The sequence below is a fragment of the Acanthochromis polyacanthus genome, chromosome 9 (assembly GCF_021347895.1).
Source record: "Acanthochromis polyacanthus isolate Apoly-LR-REF ecotype Palm Island chromosome 9, KAUST_Apoly_ChrSc, whole genome shotgun sequence".
Classification (NCBI taxonomy): Eukaryota; Metazoa; Chordata; class Actinopteri; family Pomacentridae; genus Acanthochromis; species Acanthochromis polyacanthus.
In genome coordinates, this window is record NC_067121.1 from 12,974,044 (window position 1) to 12,990,928 (window position 16,885).

At 38.5% G+C, this 16,885-nt stretch overlaps 1 protein-coding gene across 1 annotated transcript in view; it reads right to left on the reverse strand.

The window, feature by feature from the left end:
- Nucleotides 1-7,687: 7,687 nt before the first annotated feature.
- Nucleotides 7,688-16,885, reverse strand: part of LOC110965365 (epidermal retinol dehydrogenase 2) — a 58,470-nt gene continuing 49,272 nt past the window's right edge. Inside the window, exon 7 of the mRNA XM_022214384.2 lies at nucleotides 7,688-8,421. Within this exon, the coding sequence (XP_022070076.1) occupies nucleotides 8,325-8,421 (97 nt within the window). The 3' untranslated portion in view covers nucleotides 7,688-8,324. The remainder of the gene's footprint in view (nucleotides 8,422-16,885) is intronic.

Here is a 16,885-nt window from a genome sequence, read left to right on the forward strand (position 1 = left end):
CAAACACAAAAAAAACCTTTCACACACGATCCCCCACCATCCTTCTGTTAGCTAGCTACATAAGTGAAAATAAGCAAGGCCCAGGCTCACTGGAAACTGTGGCTCATCTCACAAGCAAACACTTCATGTGAACTTAGACAGTATTAGCGTTTAACACATTGTGTACAGTTATATTACCGTGTGGTCTGACACAGTCTAACTGGTATCTTACTGTCACGTCTTGCTGGCCACGCTGAAGTCGTCCACATGAGTGAAGTCAAAGAGTGACCCGTATCTATAGCAGCATAGACTGTACAGTACATTACGTCTACATGGTGCATTCAAAAGCACTCAGACACAAGGCTGGCCTGGAGCTGGGGCTAACTGTGGGAAAACTTGGAGGAAGTTGTCCACAGTTAGCCCTGTGGAGGACAGGGGTTCTGTAAAGCATCTTGAGACAATTTGACTGTAATTGGCGCTATATAAATAAAATTGAATTGAGACATAATTGATGTGAAAGTTGGGGTTTGGAAGATATATTTGGTCGCTTAAGAGGAGAGATGCCCCAGGATGGTGACATTGATATTGTTCTGACAAAATTAATTAGAGCAAGCCAACACTCAGAAGATAGCTATAGAGTAACGATAATAACTAAGACAGGATGTGGATTTTCCTCTGTTAGTACCCTGAAACTGACAAAAGCTATCAAAAATGGGTTAGGTGAGGGAATGCGGGCTACAACTTTAGGAAATGTAATGATTTCTGTCATAACTCAGAAAAGCAACTAAACAAAGTGTTGAAAGTCAGAAACTTGCTGGGAACTCGGGTGGATGTGCTCAAGCTGCATTCAAATTCTGAAACAAAGGGAGTCTTACACAATGAATCAAACTGCATTTCAGATCAAGAACTTTTGAGGTGTCAGAAAAGGAGGAAATATTATCAGTATGAAGTATATGGGAGAAAGTGGAAACAGTGGATAAGCTACTCCAGTTCTCATCACCTTTAGAGAAGAGGAATTGCCTAAAAAGTTATGCTCAGACTTTTGAGAAACTGTTTTTAAGGTAATATTGCCAGAAGTGTGGGCATATGATAGGTGTATGCTAGGAAAAGCGATGGGTGAAGATGATGTGGCAAATTCCTTGACAGCAGTCAGTGTAATGATAGAATGAAATGTAACTGTGGAGGTGACCATTATGAGGGGCCGTACAAGACTTAATTCATTCTCGTCCTCTCACACACATATATTTTCTCTCATACTCACATACATTCTCCTGTGACACACATACATTCTCCTTTCACATACATACATTCTCCTTTCACATACATACATTCTCCTTTCACACACATATATTTTCACTCTCTTACACGCATACATTCTCCTCTCACACACATACATTCTCCTTTCACACACATATATTTTCCTTGCACACACATACATTCTTCTTTCACATACATATATTTTAATATTCACGCACACACACATTCTGCTTTCACATACATACATTTTCACTCATGCACACACATACATTCTCCTCTCACATGCATATATTGTCACACTTGCACGTACATACATTCTCCTTTCACATTCATACATTCTCCTAAATAAATAGACATATATGTATATGTACAAAGAAAATATATGCATGAAAGAGAAGAATGTATGTATGTAAGAGGAGAATGTAGGTGTGTGAGAGGAGAATGTATGTATGTGCGAGAGAGAATAGTGGAAAAGGAAGTAAGTATAGTGGAAAAGGAAGTCCATCGTTTTTTGCGCTGTGATTGGCTGAAAAGCTCAAGTGGGCGGTGATGTTCAGGTAACGGTTACCATGGCAGGTGGAGAGGAGTCCCGAGCGCTTCAGCAAGCCATTGGGGTTTTAAGAAACATTTTGTCATCCCAGAAACGGTCACATATTATCGTCATCGCTTGAGCAGCAGGCGACAGGTTTATTTGCACCAAACTTTACTCACAGCACTGTGGAAAGTGAGATGAGACAACTTTTCAGACCTGCAAACTTCCAAGTTGCTGCAGCGGGACGAGCAGCTAACGCTAACGCTACACAAGGCCGAACTGGAGGATTACGTGTAGCGTTAGCGTTAGCTGCTCGTCCCGCTGCAGCGACTTGGAAGTTTGCAGGTCTGAAAAGTTGTCTCATCTCACTTTCCACAGTGCTGTGAGTAAAGTTTGGTGCAAATAAACCTGTCGCCTGCTGCTCAAGCGATGACGATAATATGTGACCGTTTCTGGGGATGACAAAACGTAGTGTCTACAGATACGGACCCGTACCCGTAGCCTGTGGCCTACGGATACGGCACTTTGCCTTACCATAAATATTAATGAGACGTACATGAATATTAATGAGTCGGCTGATGAACGCGCTTTGTGATTGGCTGGTAATCCGACGTACATAAATATTAATGAGCCGTCTTGGTAATCCGAGTGATGAAGGCGCTTCCGTGATTCGAGGTGAATCTGCGTGCCAAGCCTGTCATGTCAGTCATCTGCAGTTCTCTTTTCTATCATGCATAATGTCTTATAAATATCATTATCTGACTTTTTCACTGACAGCGATTTGGGGGTTGAAATCGGCACGACTATTAAAAATAGCAAAACTTTTTATTCACGTGACCCTGTTCTAATAAAGCACAGACAGCAAACAAAACAAATGGCAGAACTAACAGCCAGCAAACTACAAGTATTTTTTTACCTTCAAAAGTAGCGACAGACTATTACATATTAACAACCTAAACAAAACCCTGACGTATTTTCTACGTCTGTCAACACAGACACTGCACGTCAGTCACTTTAATGTTAGCGGACTCTGTTGAATGGCTAAATTCCATAACCACAAACAAATCTCACAATATCACAGTAAATCGAGTTTGTGGGTTTTTTTTAATTCATGCCGAATTAAAGAGCTGCTCCTCACCATTCACGAGTGTTTGTTTCATATTCGACATCCTTAACTTTATCTTGTAAATTAGCGCCCGAAATTAAATGGGAACATTTGCAATGGAGTTCGTCAGCCGCTTCCACCACTGAACGCGGTAAACTAATTAATAGGAACTGGACTTCAAACAATTTAGACACGGCGTCTAAAAGCGTAAAAACTGCAATGTCTAAAGTGTGAGAGGAGACGGTGTATTTTTGGTTAAATTATACAATGTTCGCAGTCAAAGTCATTCATATAAACTGCCTGTAATGTGCAGCAAATAGTAGTTAACCGGCGCCAGCTCTTAAGTGACCTTAACGGGTCCGTACCTCTAGTACAGATGCTACAGGTACGGATCCGTACCTGTAGCATCGACCATGACAAAATGTTTCTTAAAACCCCAATGGCTTGCTGAAGCGCTCGGGACTCCTCTCCACCTGCCATGGTAACCGTTACCTGAACATCACCGCCCACTTGAGCTTTTCAGCCAATCACAGCGCAAAAAACGATGGACTTCCTTTTCCACTATACTTACTTCCTTTTCCACTATTCTCTCTCGCACATACATACATTCTCCTCTCACACACCTACATTCTCCTCTTACATACATACATTCTTCTCTTTCATGCATATATTTTCTTTGTACATATACATATATGTCTATTTATTTAGGAGAATGTATGAATGTGAAAGGAGAATGTATGTACGTGCAAGTGTGACAATATATGCATGTGAGAGGAGAATGTATGTGTGTGCATGAGTGAAAATGTATGTATGTGAAAGCAGAATGTGTGTGTGCGTGAATATTAAAATATATGTATGTGAAAGAAGAATGTATGTGTGTGCAAGGAAAATATATGTGTGTGAAAGGAGAATGTATGTGTGTGAGAGGAGAATGTATGCGTGTAAGAGAGTGAAAATATATGTGTGTGAAAGGAGAATGTATGTATGTGAAAGGAGAATGTATGTATGTGAAAGGAGAATGTATGTGTGTCACAGGAGAATGTATGTGAGTATGAGAGAAAATATATGTGTGTGAGAGGACGAGAATGAATTAAGTCTTGTACGGCCCCTCATAGACCATCCGGCCTCTTTCAGACGATGTACCTTTTATGTCCAAGCTGAAACTGTAGAGAATATAAAGAGAGAACAAAATATTCTATGCTGAAGTGGTGAGAAGGCTGGAAGGGGAAAATGAGGCAAAGCGGGTACATTCTGATCATGATATTAGAGGACCTCTAAGAATGTTTGCTAATCCCAATAGTGATGATACAGTGGTGGTGAGTAAGAAGGTGCTGCTAGCATTTATGGTAGAAGCAATGTGGAAGGTTAAGCTTGCTGCAAATAAAAAGTCTGATGCTGCTAGAGAAATTGCCACTGCTGCTGATAATTTGATTGGATTTAAGGGAGATTTGGGAATATATTTATTCTCAAGGAAGTAAAGATAGTAAGATAACCAAGAAACAGGAATTCTTAGGGATTGGTGAGGAAGCGGAACTGATCAGAGACGGAGATTATGATGATGATTAATACCTTCGACTTAATGTTTTACATTTTGCAGTGGAATGCTCGAAGTTTTGCTGCTAAAGGACAGGAGTTTAAAAGAGTAATAGATGATTTACGAGTGAAACCAGAAATATGTGCCGAGGAAGCGTGGTTAAAAACCAAGATTGGATTTTGTAATGACAGGATACAAAGGTGAAAGACAAGATACAGAGACATCAGCAGGAGGGGGATGTGTGACCTTCATTAGAAAAGGAGTTCAACAAAAGAGTGAAAATTAAAGCAAATTTAGAATGTGTTGTGATTAAAGCAGCCTATGGCCTAACATGGGGGGAAAAAAATATTATTTAGTATAACCTGTGTAATAATTTTGAAGAAAATGACTTCCAGGACATTGTGGAAAAAGTAACTGTTGCAATAATTTGACTTTAATGCCCATAATGAACTGCAGGGGATTTGGAGGAGAGACTGAAATGGGAACATTTTGGAAGAGTTTATAGATAAAAAATAATCTGACAGTGTTACATGATGGCAGACCAACATGGTTCAAAACTAGTAAGACTATTACACTCTCCATAGATATCACATTTATTTCAGCAGAATTGGCATCAATCAGTAGATAGGAAATATTGCATATTTCAGTAGAAAGTGATCATTTTCCCATCACAAGCAGATTCGGGTGATGCTTAATTGAGGAACAAAATAATTTTAACCTAAGACTGAATTTTAAAATTGCTATTTGGGCAGAGTCTGAGAAAAGTGTGAATTTAGAATTTTCAAAAGCTGAAAGTGAGAACGGGGTAATTGAATGGTGTTATGATCCCCACTCTAGCTCTGTTCTTCTCCTTCCACCTTCCTCCTGTCTGTCATCTGTCTCTCTTGCATTTCTTTCACTCATCCCCAACCTGTTTCCCCTCGGTTGTCAGTTCCCCTGTCTTGTGAGTACTACTAATTAGTTTAGTTTTGTTAATCCAGTTTAGTATTGGTTGACTTCCATTTATGCATTCGTAGTGTGTATTTGTAGGGTTTTGAGTAGCAGGGTCTTTTCAGGACTTTACTTGCAACATCATGTCTAATAGGAGGGTTTTGTAAAAATCTTTCAAATGAAGCCATTACCAACATAAATGTTAGTTGTTGTACTTTGTACTGGAGTTCTGCACTTTACTCTTAATGATCATCATGACCTGGCACAATGTGAACACTAGGAATTTTAAATCTCAGTCTCAAAAAAAGGTCGCAAATGCATAATTTTAGTCGTAGTCCAGAGATCTGCTGTAGATATTGCAATAGCAATGGTTGCAGCAGACAAACTGACACTTTCATTAGTAACAGGTTCACTTGCTTGTCTTTTTTCTTCCATCTGCACTGATGGATGAACAAGTGTAATAGGCCTGTGCAGGTTACTTGCAGAGCCTGCTAGATATGACATTTTACCCTGCATACTCTATACTTTCCCTTTGTATTATCAATGTAAATGAAGTACATCTGAACTTTATGGGTCACTCATGTTCTCACCGTTGTATCTGTAGCATTCTCTCTCTCTCTCAGAGAACACACCTTCAGGGACCTTCTACACTCCCGTTAACTGGCTTCAAGTTTATTGGCCCATATGAGATTGACAAAGTGATTAATCCCAGTTGTTTCAAACTCCCTCTTGCTCTAAATGTACACCCTTTCCATGTGTCCTCAAGCCCGTCTTCCACTATTCTCCCTAGCATTTCATGTGCTTACCCTTCAGGTCTTCCATGTGACTCCACACCATTCTCCAGCCATCCATCTCTGAGCCAGCAAGCCTTTAGCTGCATTAGTGAGTTATGTAAAAATACGTACCGAGATACACACACTTGATAGATAGATAGATAGATAGATAGATAGATAGATAGATAGATAGATAGATAGATAGATAGATAGATAGATAGATAGATAGATAGATAGATAGATAGATAGATAGATAGATAGATAGATAGATAGATAGATAGATAGATAGATAGATAGATAGATAGATAGATAGATAGATAGATAGATAGATAGATAGATAGATATTTATAGATTTCTGGCATTGTTTTAACAGTATGCATGATTATGCAACAGAAATAGAATCTTAGACACACAAGATATATTAAGGTAAATTAGAAATTTACAGAGCTGCACTTGATATGGAAACATCATCTTTTACAAATGATATAAATGCAAATGCCATGGAGTTACAAAGTAAAATGTATAATGTGTACCCAAGTACATATATTGGAATCTGTTTGAACTATTACACAGTTACATATCACATGGTAGTAAATAGGGTTAAAAAACTATTATATTATAATAGAATTATATTTACATTATAACTATCATCTGAGCGAGTAGCTCAGAGGGATAAGAAGAGCAACTACCAAGTGGAAGGTAGCAGGATCAAGTCCCATCACCAGCATTTGTGGGCTGCACAGTGTAGTAGTGGTTAGCACTTTCGCCTTGCAGCAAGAAGATCCCCGGTTCGAATCCCGGGGTGGGCCTGGGATCTTTCTGCATGGAGTTTGCATGTTCTCCCTGTGCATGCGTGGGTTTTCTCCGGGCACTCCGGCTTCCTCCCACAGTCCAAAAATATGCTGAGGTTAATTGATAACTCTAAATTGCCCATAGGTATGAATGTGTGTGTGCTTGTTTGTCTGTATATGTAGCCCTGCGACAGACTGGCGACCTGTCCAGGGTGTCCCCTGCCAGCTGGGATAGGCTCCAGCACCCCCCGCGACCCTAGTGAGGATAAAGCGGTGTATGGTGAATGGATGGATTATAACTATCAATAAAAGTTCAGACAGCATTTTGGGTCCAAATTCAGGACACTCAGATCGCTGAAAAACAGAGAACCATTAACACAGAGACCAAATCCATCAGAACAGCAAGATGGATGACATGCAAAGCAGCTTGCGCTCAGAAACATTTTGCTTTTCTTCAGCATGCTCAACAGTTATAATTTGGCAATCCATTGATTTATCAGCGGATAAAGTCAGTAAATTGAATAGAACACAGACTTTGCTTATTCAGGGTGAATGCAACAAAACACAGAGATGTAAAGAGGTCATTTCTAAACTACATGAAGTACCCAGTTTCATGTGAATATTTCTTTAGAAATCTCCTTTAGCTCTGTCCATTTTTCCAAAGTATGACTTCTGAGCTCTGGCGCTTGTTATTTTAATGATTTTTATGATTTCGACTTAAACACTGCAATATTAAAAACATTTGGGACAAGAAGTAACCAATAAATACAATCATCGGGAAACATCTAATAATCGATTATTTTATTTAGATTCTTATTGATAATAATATTATTATTAATATTATTGTCATCATCATCATTATTATTATTACTGTTGTTGTTATTACTATAATGAACAATATGCCAGGTCATAGGAGGCTAAAATTGCCTGGTATACCATCAAAATCAAATCAAATCAAATGAAGCTTTATTATCATCATATCAGATGAGAGAGCATTTCTCCACTATCCAAAAACCAGATCAGCAGTTTAATTTTTAAATGAGACTGAAAGTGAAATTCCATAAGAAGTGGTGCTACTACTGATTATTAAAACATATTTTTCTAATAAATTACAAATTACTATCAATAGCATGTTTCACTCATGATAATGTAATTCAAAAAACAGGTTACCATGGATATAAATCCTTCAAGTACAGATTACACATACAGAGGTTATAGATACAGAGAGAAGCTGAAGTATAAACCACTGAAATTAGGCATGTATTAAAGTGTTGAAACTCATTCTGCTCTGCTCTGCTCTGTAAGTATCATACCACTATACTAAGATTAATATTAAAATTAACATCAAAATAAAAGTTCATGTGGATGGCTTTAGTACTCGTCCATTCCAGTCATCCTTCACTTCAGATTCTCTCTCCGTCTCTTACTCCTGTTTCTGGGAGCGCCCCTTGAATGTGTCCATGAGGCTAAAGGCTCCCAGGTACTGGCCCAGCAGAATGCCTTGCTTCATGGGAAGGATGCTGTGAAGAAAAATAAAGCAAAGAAATCACTTGACAATCAGACTGCTGAGGGTCTAGGGGCAGTTCATTGTGAGATGATAGTGGTCCACCTACTAGTGGTCGTGCTCCAGACTCCAAAGGTCTGGAGCACGACCACTTCTGGGGCAACCCTGCATGACTCAACTCAGCAAAGAATGCATCTATTTGTTAATTTATCATTTTGCCACTACAAATGCATTTAAATCTTGGGTAGAGAAGATATTTTTTGTCATCACTGAGCAAAAATTTCATAATAACCTTTCATAACCGAGTGTCCACAAATACATTTTTTGCACAACTAAACTGTCTTCTCAATTATTTTTGGACGGATCATATTTTCCACCAGTTTACATTTGTTTCTAATGCATCACAAATATGTTTCTAATCAACATACATTTGACACATATGCTATGCCTTTTTTGTGACCAAAAGTGAAAATGCAGGGCCCAAGATAGCTCAGCTGGCAGAGTGGGTGACCCATTAACAGGGGCAATAGTCTCAGACGCAGCGGTCATGGGATTGCATGACCATTTACTGCATGTCATTCCCCATTTTTCTACCCATGTTTCCTGTCTATTTCTCCACTGCCCTATATGATAAGGCCAAAAATGCCAAAAAAATTACTTCGATAAAAAAGAGTGAAAAGGCAGACGTTAGGGGTCTTTCACACTGGAGACCTTTCCAAAGAAAATGTGCTTCCTACAAAACATAAATGTGAATGCAGAGAATGTAATTTTGTGGATACATGGTGGCCTTTAAGCATATTGAAATTCCACTGGTCTGGGTGGAAACTAGCTGTCTGCATTTCATCTTGACTCCATTTTCAGGATTTAGAAAATCTGGCCTGCAACGTGATACTTCAGCAAATCTCAGGCCTTTTCACTCCGAGCAGATGACAAAGCAGCAGGATGTGCTGGTGGAACAGACAGAAGACTTTCCCTCTGGAAAGTAAGGTACAAATTCTGGGTAAAGTCACAAATTACTGCCAACTTTTAACTTGATTAGCTTTGCACATATAAAAGCGTATGACACTCTGACAGGAGGGGCTTAGCTCAGACAGGGTCGAGAAAAGGTTTGCAAGAGGAGGGCTGTATTTTAATTTTATTTTTTTTAAATTCTGACTTTTTGCCTTTTCCAGATTCTGCGCTAGTTCAGAATACAGAAAAGAACAATACACTTATTCAGGCATTGAGTAGGTGTAGTTTGGTAGTCACCAAACAAACATAAGACACCTGACACATGAACTTGAGGGACAATTTTAATCATAATTATTATCTGGAGGTCCAAATTGCTGGATTGAAAGGTTAAACCATCCAAGATTTTATTGGGATGGAGGGAATAATCCTGGGAAAACAAACAAGTGTGAAAACTAAGTACTTCATCCATCAAAATAGAGGATGGTGTGTGGATCATTTAATGTCAGATCACTCACGTCGCTTAATGTCAGAAAATAACTGTGTTTTGGGAAACTGCATATGAAGTGTTACAATGAACACTTGGTGAGAAGTCACAGACAAAACTACACAGGCAGGCAGAAGCAACAAAATTAACTTTGGGGCAGCAGAAGAAAGACAGGGATCACAAAGGTGGCTGAAGAATCCAGAAAAAACACGTCAAGTCCAACAAAGAATATCATTGTTGAAGTTAGCTGTGAATAAGTCCAAGAAGAAAAACAAAGACAAACTAAAACTGACACAGAAACACAGAGACATAAGCAGAGCAGAGAACAAGGAAACAAATACACAATGGAAGAGTAATTGGGAGCAAGTGAAGTAGAGCAAACAATCAAACAGGCAGTAAAACAAAGCATGAAAACACTTCAAAATAAAAAGTAAAGAAAACTGTAAAGAAAATCCAGGAAATTGACAACTGGATCGTTGATCCCTGTGAGCTGCACGGATGGCTGGGCGATTTAGCTGAAAATGCATTACAATATGTTTTGTTTTTTTAAATCAGTTGATATTAATGTATATTTTTTAATTACCTATTTTTAATAAAGACCTGGGGAAAAAAATGTTTATTTTGATTTTCCCACATTCTTTTGAATTGAACAACTTTAGCCTTGATGTCAAGGCACACGTAATTATTTCAACGTTACACAGGAATGAAAAACACGCACAAAAAATACATTTTCACCTAAATAAAAATAAATAAGGATAAAGGAATGATCTATACTTCTAGACGTACTGCTTCCACAGAGGCGTGGGACTTCATATTGCAGTAAAACGAAACTCACATTGAGGAAATATCTTACACAACCAAAAAAGGGTCACAGATTGCTTAGGGTTCAGATAGTAAAATGTAAAATGATGATTAAGTTATATATAAGATTACTGTATTATATTTTATATTTAATGAATTCTGGGTCTGTATCCAGTGGCCAGTCCAGGCCACCCATGCAAAATCTTAACCCTGGCTTCATCCTGGTCGCCGTTTGTGTGTCTGGTTTTCTAGTTTTCTTTATTTTATATGTATGAAGATGACATCATTTCTTTATTCTGAATGATGTTTATGTGTAGTTTTCTATATATGTGTTCTTCATTACCTCCGCCAAGGAGGTTATGTGACACCCGGTGTTTGTGTGTCTGTCTGTCTGTCTGTCTGTCTGTCTGTCTGTCTGTTAGCAAGATAACTCAAAAGCGCCTGGGCAGATTCAGATGAAATTTTGAGGGGATGTAGACTATGGTAAGAAGAAGAGCTGATTTAATTTTGGTGGCAATCCGGAAAGGATCCTGGATTCTGAATCACTTTGAATTTTTTAGTATGCTTTAGTATGTTGTCCAAAATATGATAAAAGCATCATAGGTTAGTATGTCATCCAACAAGTTGGAACAAGGTTTCCAGATAGCTCAACTGGTTAAGAAGGTGATCCGTAAACAGAACTGTGTCAGAGACGCAGGTTCAATTCCAGCTCATGATCCTTTACTGCATGGGTTTCCTGTTTTCCTCTCTATCCTTGGCAGAGGTCTGCACTCTCTGAGTGCTTTTCTAGTTTTTATTGTAACATTAAAATTATTCACTCTGTACCTTGATAAATAGGTTTGGTAGCTACTTTTAAATTAAAATGGCTTAATATAAAATATTGTTTTAGCCGGTCTTTATTAAAAATAGGTTACTAAAAAAATTTGCAATAATTATTGATACTGACTGTAATTAAACATTTTGTAGCACTTGACTTTTCAGCTTTATTTCTTAGCCCTATTGGAACTACTTCACAGAAAGACAGTTTTATCAGCAATATATGATTTAGGGATTTAGAAGCGTTAACAATGAACAACACAAAAATTGAAGATATTTTGGCTTTTGTGTCAACTGAGAGACTGCTGTGCTGTGCTGACACAGATGGCACAACATGAACAGCAAATTAACAGAGCATCCTTTGTACACAGGTTGCGTTCCAGCACAGCACAGAGTTGTAAGTCACCTGCATTTCTGGAGGTGTTAGAGCCCAATACACAATCCCTGTAATTACATGAGTAAAGCAAAGGAAAACAGAATTGAACAAAAAATAAATAAATTACACCCTGTTAACCCAGGAAAAGAGGCAGATCTTAAAACATGTTGTGAAAGCTTTGCATTTTAGTTTAAATCACGATATATATTTGGTGCCTGGTAAAAAGTAATTAAAAACTGAAAATTAAACTTTAGTCTAATGAATGGTATCCCATGGGGGCGAACCCTGATCCTCTTGGTAAAAGTTCAGTTATTTCCAATTGTGTTTTATTCAAAATGCAAATGTAGTTTAGTTGTACATAATTCTGTGGAGACAAGGTTGTTGCAGACACAGTGCACCAACAGTAACTACCCTTAGTGTATTCTAACTTGCTGGAGCAGCCCCTTTCAAAGAAGCAAAGATTCTATGGAGTGTTGCTTCTGTTAGTGTCAACAATAAAAAAGATTTTCACAAATAGTTTCTAATGCAACATCATATTTTTGCCAATGTAAATAGGCTTTGTTAAAATTTGTTTGAGCCAGAATGATGTCTCATGCATCTCTTCCTAAACCACCGATGTTAGCAGCTCTTGGATGACTAACAATTCTCAAAACAATGAGGGTCTTCAAAGGGGGAGCAGAGACAAGGCTAGACAATACAACACATTATTAAAAACTTGAATACAATGGCTTTTATGTAAAATGAACAGAGGCGAGGCACTAACTCCATTGTGTGAGCTGTGTTACATCTTTCCAACAAATGATAATAGCGCCATCCTCAGATAAATGGACTAGAGAAAGAAAAAGTAACAAGCAAAAGAGATGTCTCCCAAACACTCCCTTATGAAATGTAATTAAAGGGCAAAATAAGTCAGCTGAAGCAGAAAGACCTTTAGCTATCGGAGGATCTATTTGTCAATCTTACTGCAAAGATATTACACATTTCCTTCATTTGGTCAAGTGATGGGAACAGTCTGTGATTCACACATCCTACTACTGGAGTGTGATTTGTTGATTTCTATTGGCAATGTGAGATTGTTAGGCAATCAGATGGATTAACTTGCAGCCCTGGTAAAGCATCAAAGGGACTTCCATGAATGGAATGTTTAACTGATACGTGGCTACAGGAAAACACTCCGGATCCCACCCTTTTCTGCTTTTAGACTGTTTGGGGACAGCCCTACCAGAGGAGACAATACCCTGGACCTGAACATCAACGGAGCCAATAAGCTTAACAATATCTTCAACAAGGGAGGTTTCTCCAGTGCTTTTCACACAATTCAGCCAGCCGTGCTGAGGAAGAAAATGACTGTCAGACAGGCTGATGCAACTCTGGTTTCTTGGATCATAGTCTTAGACATGGTCTTACCAGATGTCCTCAACATGTGTCTTTACAACTGTGAGTTAAGACACAGTGGTTGGCATCTGCTTGTAATAGAACCTAAATGTTCTTGAGATACCTGAAACTTCCAATGACCTTGTAACAGAACTATTAAACAGGAAAATCTGAAATGTCTCTATTGTTGTAGTGAAGGCCAGCTGTCTTTGATTAGATGAACTGATATTTCTGGATCAGAATCTACAGTAGACAGTACAAAAGGTGTTTTAGGCATACACCTGCACATAAGGTAGAAGTTAAAATCCCACCACTGTAGGTGGTGTGTACTTGTAAATGATTTGCTCTACATCAGCTAAAAAACAACTCCTGACAGGAACTAAATCATGCTTAATAAGATGTATATATTGTAGCTACATGCTCAAGCCCACTGCCATAAACACATCCAGCACTCTCAATAAAACTGATGGTCTTTGATGACTAAAACTGCAGCAGCTATATAAAAGACAGATTGGCTACTGTATTCCTACAGGAGGTCATAAAAACTCAGTAGATATATGGCTGTTAACATGTACATATGGTGTTTTACGTGTATGCGAAGACGTCAGCACGGTTGAGCATTTTCACCTTAAAATTGCAGTTTCCCAATGACTGTCTCAAAAACAGATTCAGATTTATGCAGTTCATATGTATAAAAACCTAAGGAACCAATTCTGTTAAATTACAGGGTGGGGATTACTGTATCATTACTCTTCAGAATTGCCTTGAATATTACTATTTGCGATTATGTAATGTAGAGTAAATTTTTAGTTTTAAAGGTGAGCTGGTGTCATCTAAAGGCAGTTGACGGGTGGGTGGAAAAGTCGGCAGTAATTTTACATACACACGTGGACAAAATTGTTGGTACCCCTCAGTTAAAGAAGGAAAAACCCACAATTCTCACTGAAATCACTTGAAACTCACAAAAGTAACAATAAATAAAAATTTATTGAAAATTAAATAATCAAAATCAGCCATCACTTTTGAATTGTTGATTAACATAATTATTTAAAAAAAACAAACTAATGAAATAGGGCTGGACAAAAATGATGGTACCCATAACTTAATATTTTGTTGCACAACCTTTTGAGGCAATCACTGCAATTAAACGATTTCTGTATTTGTCAATGAGCGTTCTGCAGCTGTCAACAGGTATTTTGGCCCACTCCTCATGAGCAAACAGCTCCAGTTGTCTCAGGTTTGATGGGTGTCTTCTCCAAATGGCATGTTTCAGCTCCTTCCACATATGTTCAATGGGATTCAGATCTGGGCTCATAGAAGGCCACTTTAGAATAGTCCAACGCTTTTCTCTCAGCCATTCTTGGGTGTTTTTGGCTGTGTGTTTTGGATCGTTGTCCTGTTGGAAGACCCATGACCTGCGACTGAGACCAAGCTTTCTGACACTAGGCAGCACATTTCTCTCCAGAATGCCTTGATAGTCTTCAGATTTCATCGTACCTTGCACACTTTCAAGACACCCTGTGCCAGATGCAGCAAAGCAGCCCCAAAACATTACTGAGCCTCCTCCATGTTTCACCGTAGGGACAGTGTTCTTTTCTTCGTATGCTTGGTTTTTGAGTCTATGAACATAGAGTTGATGTGCCTTACCAAAAAGCTTCAGTTTGGTCTCATCTGTCCAAAGGACATTCTCCCAGAAGCTTTGTGGCTTGTCAACATGCATTTTTGCAAATTCCAGTCTCGCTTTTTTATGAGTTTTTTTCAGCAGTGGTGTCCTCCTTGGTCGTCTCCCATGAAGTCCACTTTGGCTCAAACAACGACGAATGGTGCGATCTGACACTGATGTACCTTGGCCTTGGAGTTCACCTTTAATTTCTTTGGAGGTTGCTCTGGGCTCTTTGGATACAATTCGAACGATCCGTCTCTTCAATTTGTCATCAATTTTCCTCTTGCGGCCACGTCCAGGGAGGTTGGCTACTGTTCCGTGGGTCTTGAACTTCTGAATAATATGAGCCACTGTTGTCACAGGAACTTCAAGCTGTTTAGAGATGGTCTTATAGCCTTTACCTTTAAGATGTTTGTCTATAATTTTTTTTCGGATGTCCTGGGACAATTCTCTCCTTCGCTTTCTGTTGTCCATGTTCAGTGTGGTACACACCTTTTCACCAAACAGCAGGGTGACTACTTGTCTCCCTTTAAATAGGCAGACTGACTGATTATGAGTTTGGAAACACCTGTGATGTCAATTAAATGACACACCTGAGTTAATCATGTCACTCTGGTCAAATAGTTTTCAATCTTTTATAGAGGTACCATCATTTTTGTCCAGGCCTGTTTCATTAGTTTGTTTTTTTTAAATAATTATGTTAATCAACAATTCAAAAGTAATGGCTGTTTTTGATTATTTAATTTTCAATAAATTTTTATTTATTGTTACTTTTGTGAGTTTCAAGTGATTTCAGTGAGAATTGTGGGTTTTTCCTTCTTTAACTGAGGGGTACCAACAATTTTGTCCACGTGTGTAAATCCTCACATACTCATAACAGTGACATCTTTTTCATTTTAAAGCAGGAATTGATTTTTTAACCCTTTAAGTTGCAGTCAATTCCAGCCATTTTCAGTACAAAAAAATCGCTAATATTCTATTTGTAAATAAAAATATGACGAGAAATACAGGGAATATTGGACGCGCATCGCAAGGTGCATTTCCTTGAAAACGACCTATGGCGTATATACTGACTTCAAGACATGTTTTGGACAAAATATGTTACTGGCTTGTTTCGTCTGGATGTCCAAGGTTGGATTATGGCCGTATTTTGTGGAATATTTTCATCTGTGTGTAATAATGAACCCGGAAATGTGAGTCGCGCTGTGTACGTTGAAGCCGTGTATAGAGAACGGATGGATGGATATTCGTTGTTTGTCGGACAAATGTGTTTATATTACCCGCTGTGGTAATCACATCTGAAAGTGGTTTATACCGGCGGATTCATGAGAATCTAAGCTTTCCATCGGCGTATAGTGTTTGTATAATCGCGTTTGCAGTTTCAGACATTTAGCAAATTGCTTATGCAGATCTCAAAGTGTACCGCGGGCGGAACACTGAAGCGCAACTGAAGTGCAACGGGTTAATAGAGTTCTCTAAATATGTAATTTTGATAAACAGGGAGACTTTAAGGGTTTGACTAATGCCTGGATAGAAAACTTGAAGAGTGCTTTAAAGCCCCCATTCTAGTCCTTGATTTTTTTTTTCCAACAGATTGATTCATCAACTCTTTTTGGGAAAAACACTGAACTTTGCTGCAAGGCTGAAAAATAACACAAGAGGACTAGTTAGTGGCTGACCAGCAGACATGAGGACCTGCTCTAAGAATCACAGCTGCTAGCATCTGACCGATGCATGCTATCATCCTTGACGAGACTGTTAGATATTCAGACTAATTTTTTTCAACATTTCCGTTTTGAAGTGTTGGTGGCACTCTCCACAACAACACCAGCACCAGGGAGACCCACAGCTCAAAAAAGACAAATATTCTAATGTAAAAAGATGCTATGTTTTTGGCATCAATTATGTTTAGGACTTTGTTGTGAGTTGGAGATGTTATGATAATGTTAGGGGATAAAAGAGATAATGGATATTTTTGAGTCTGTCCATCCAGAGTAGATGGAGCCACGATTTTT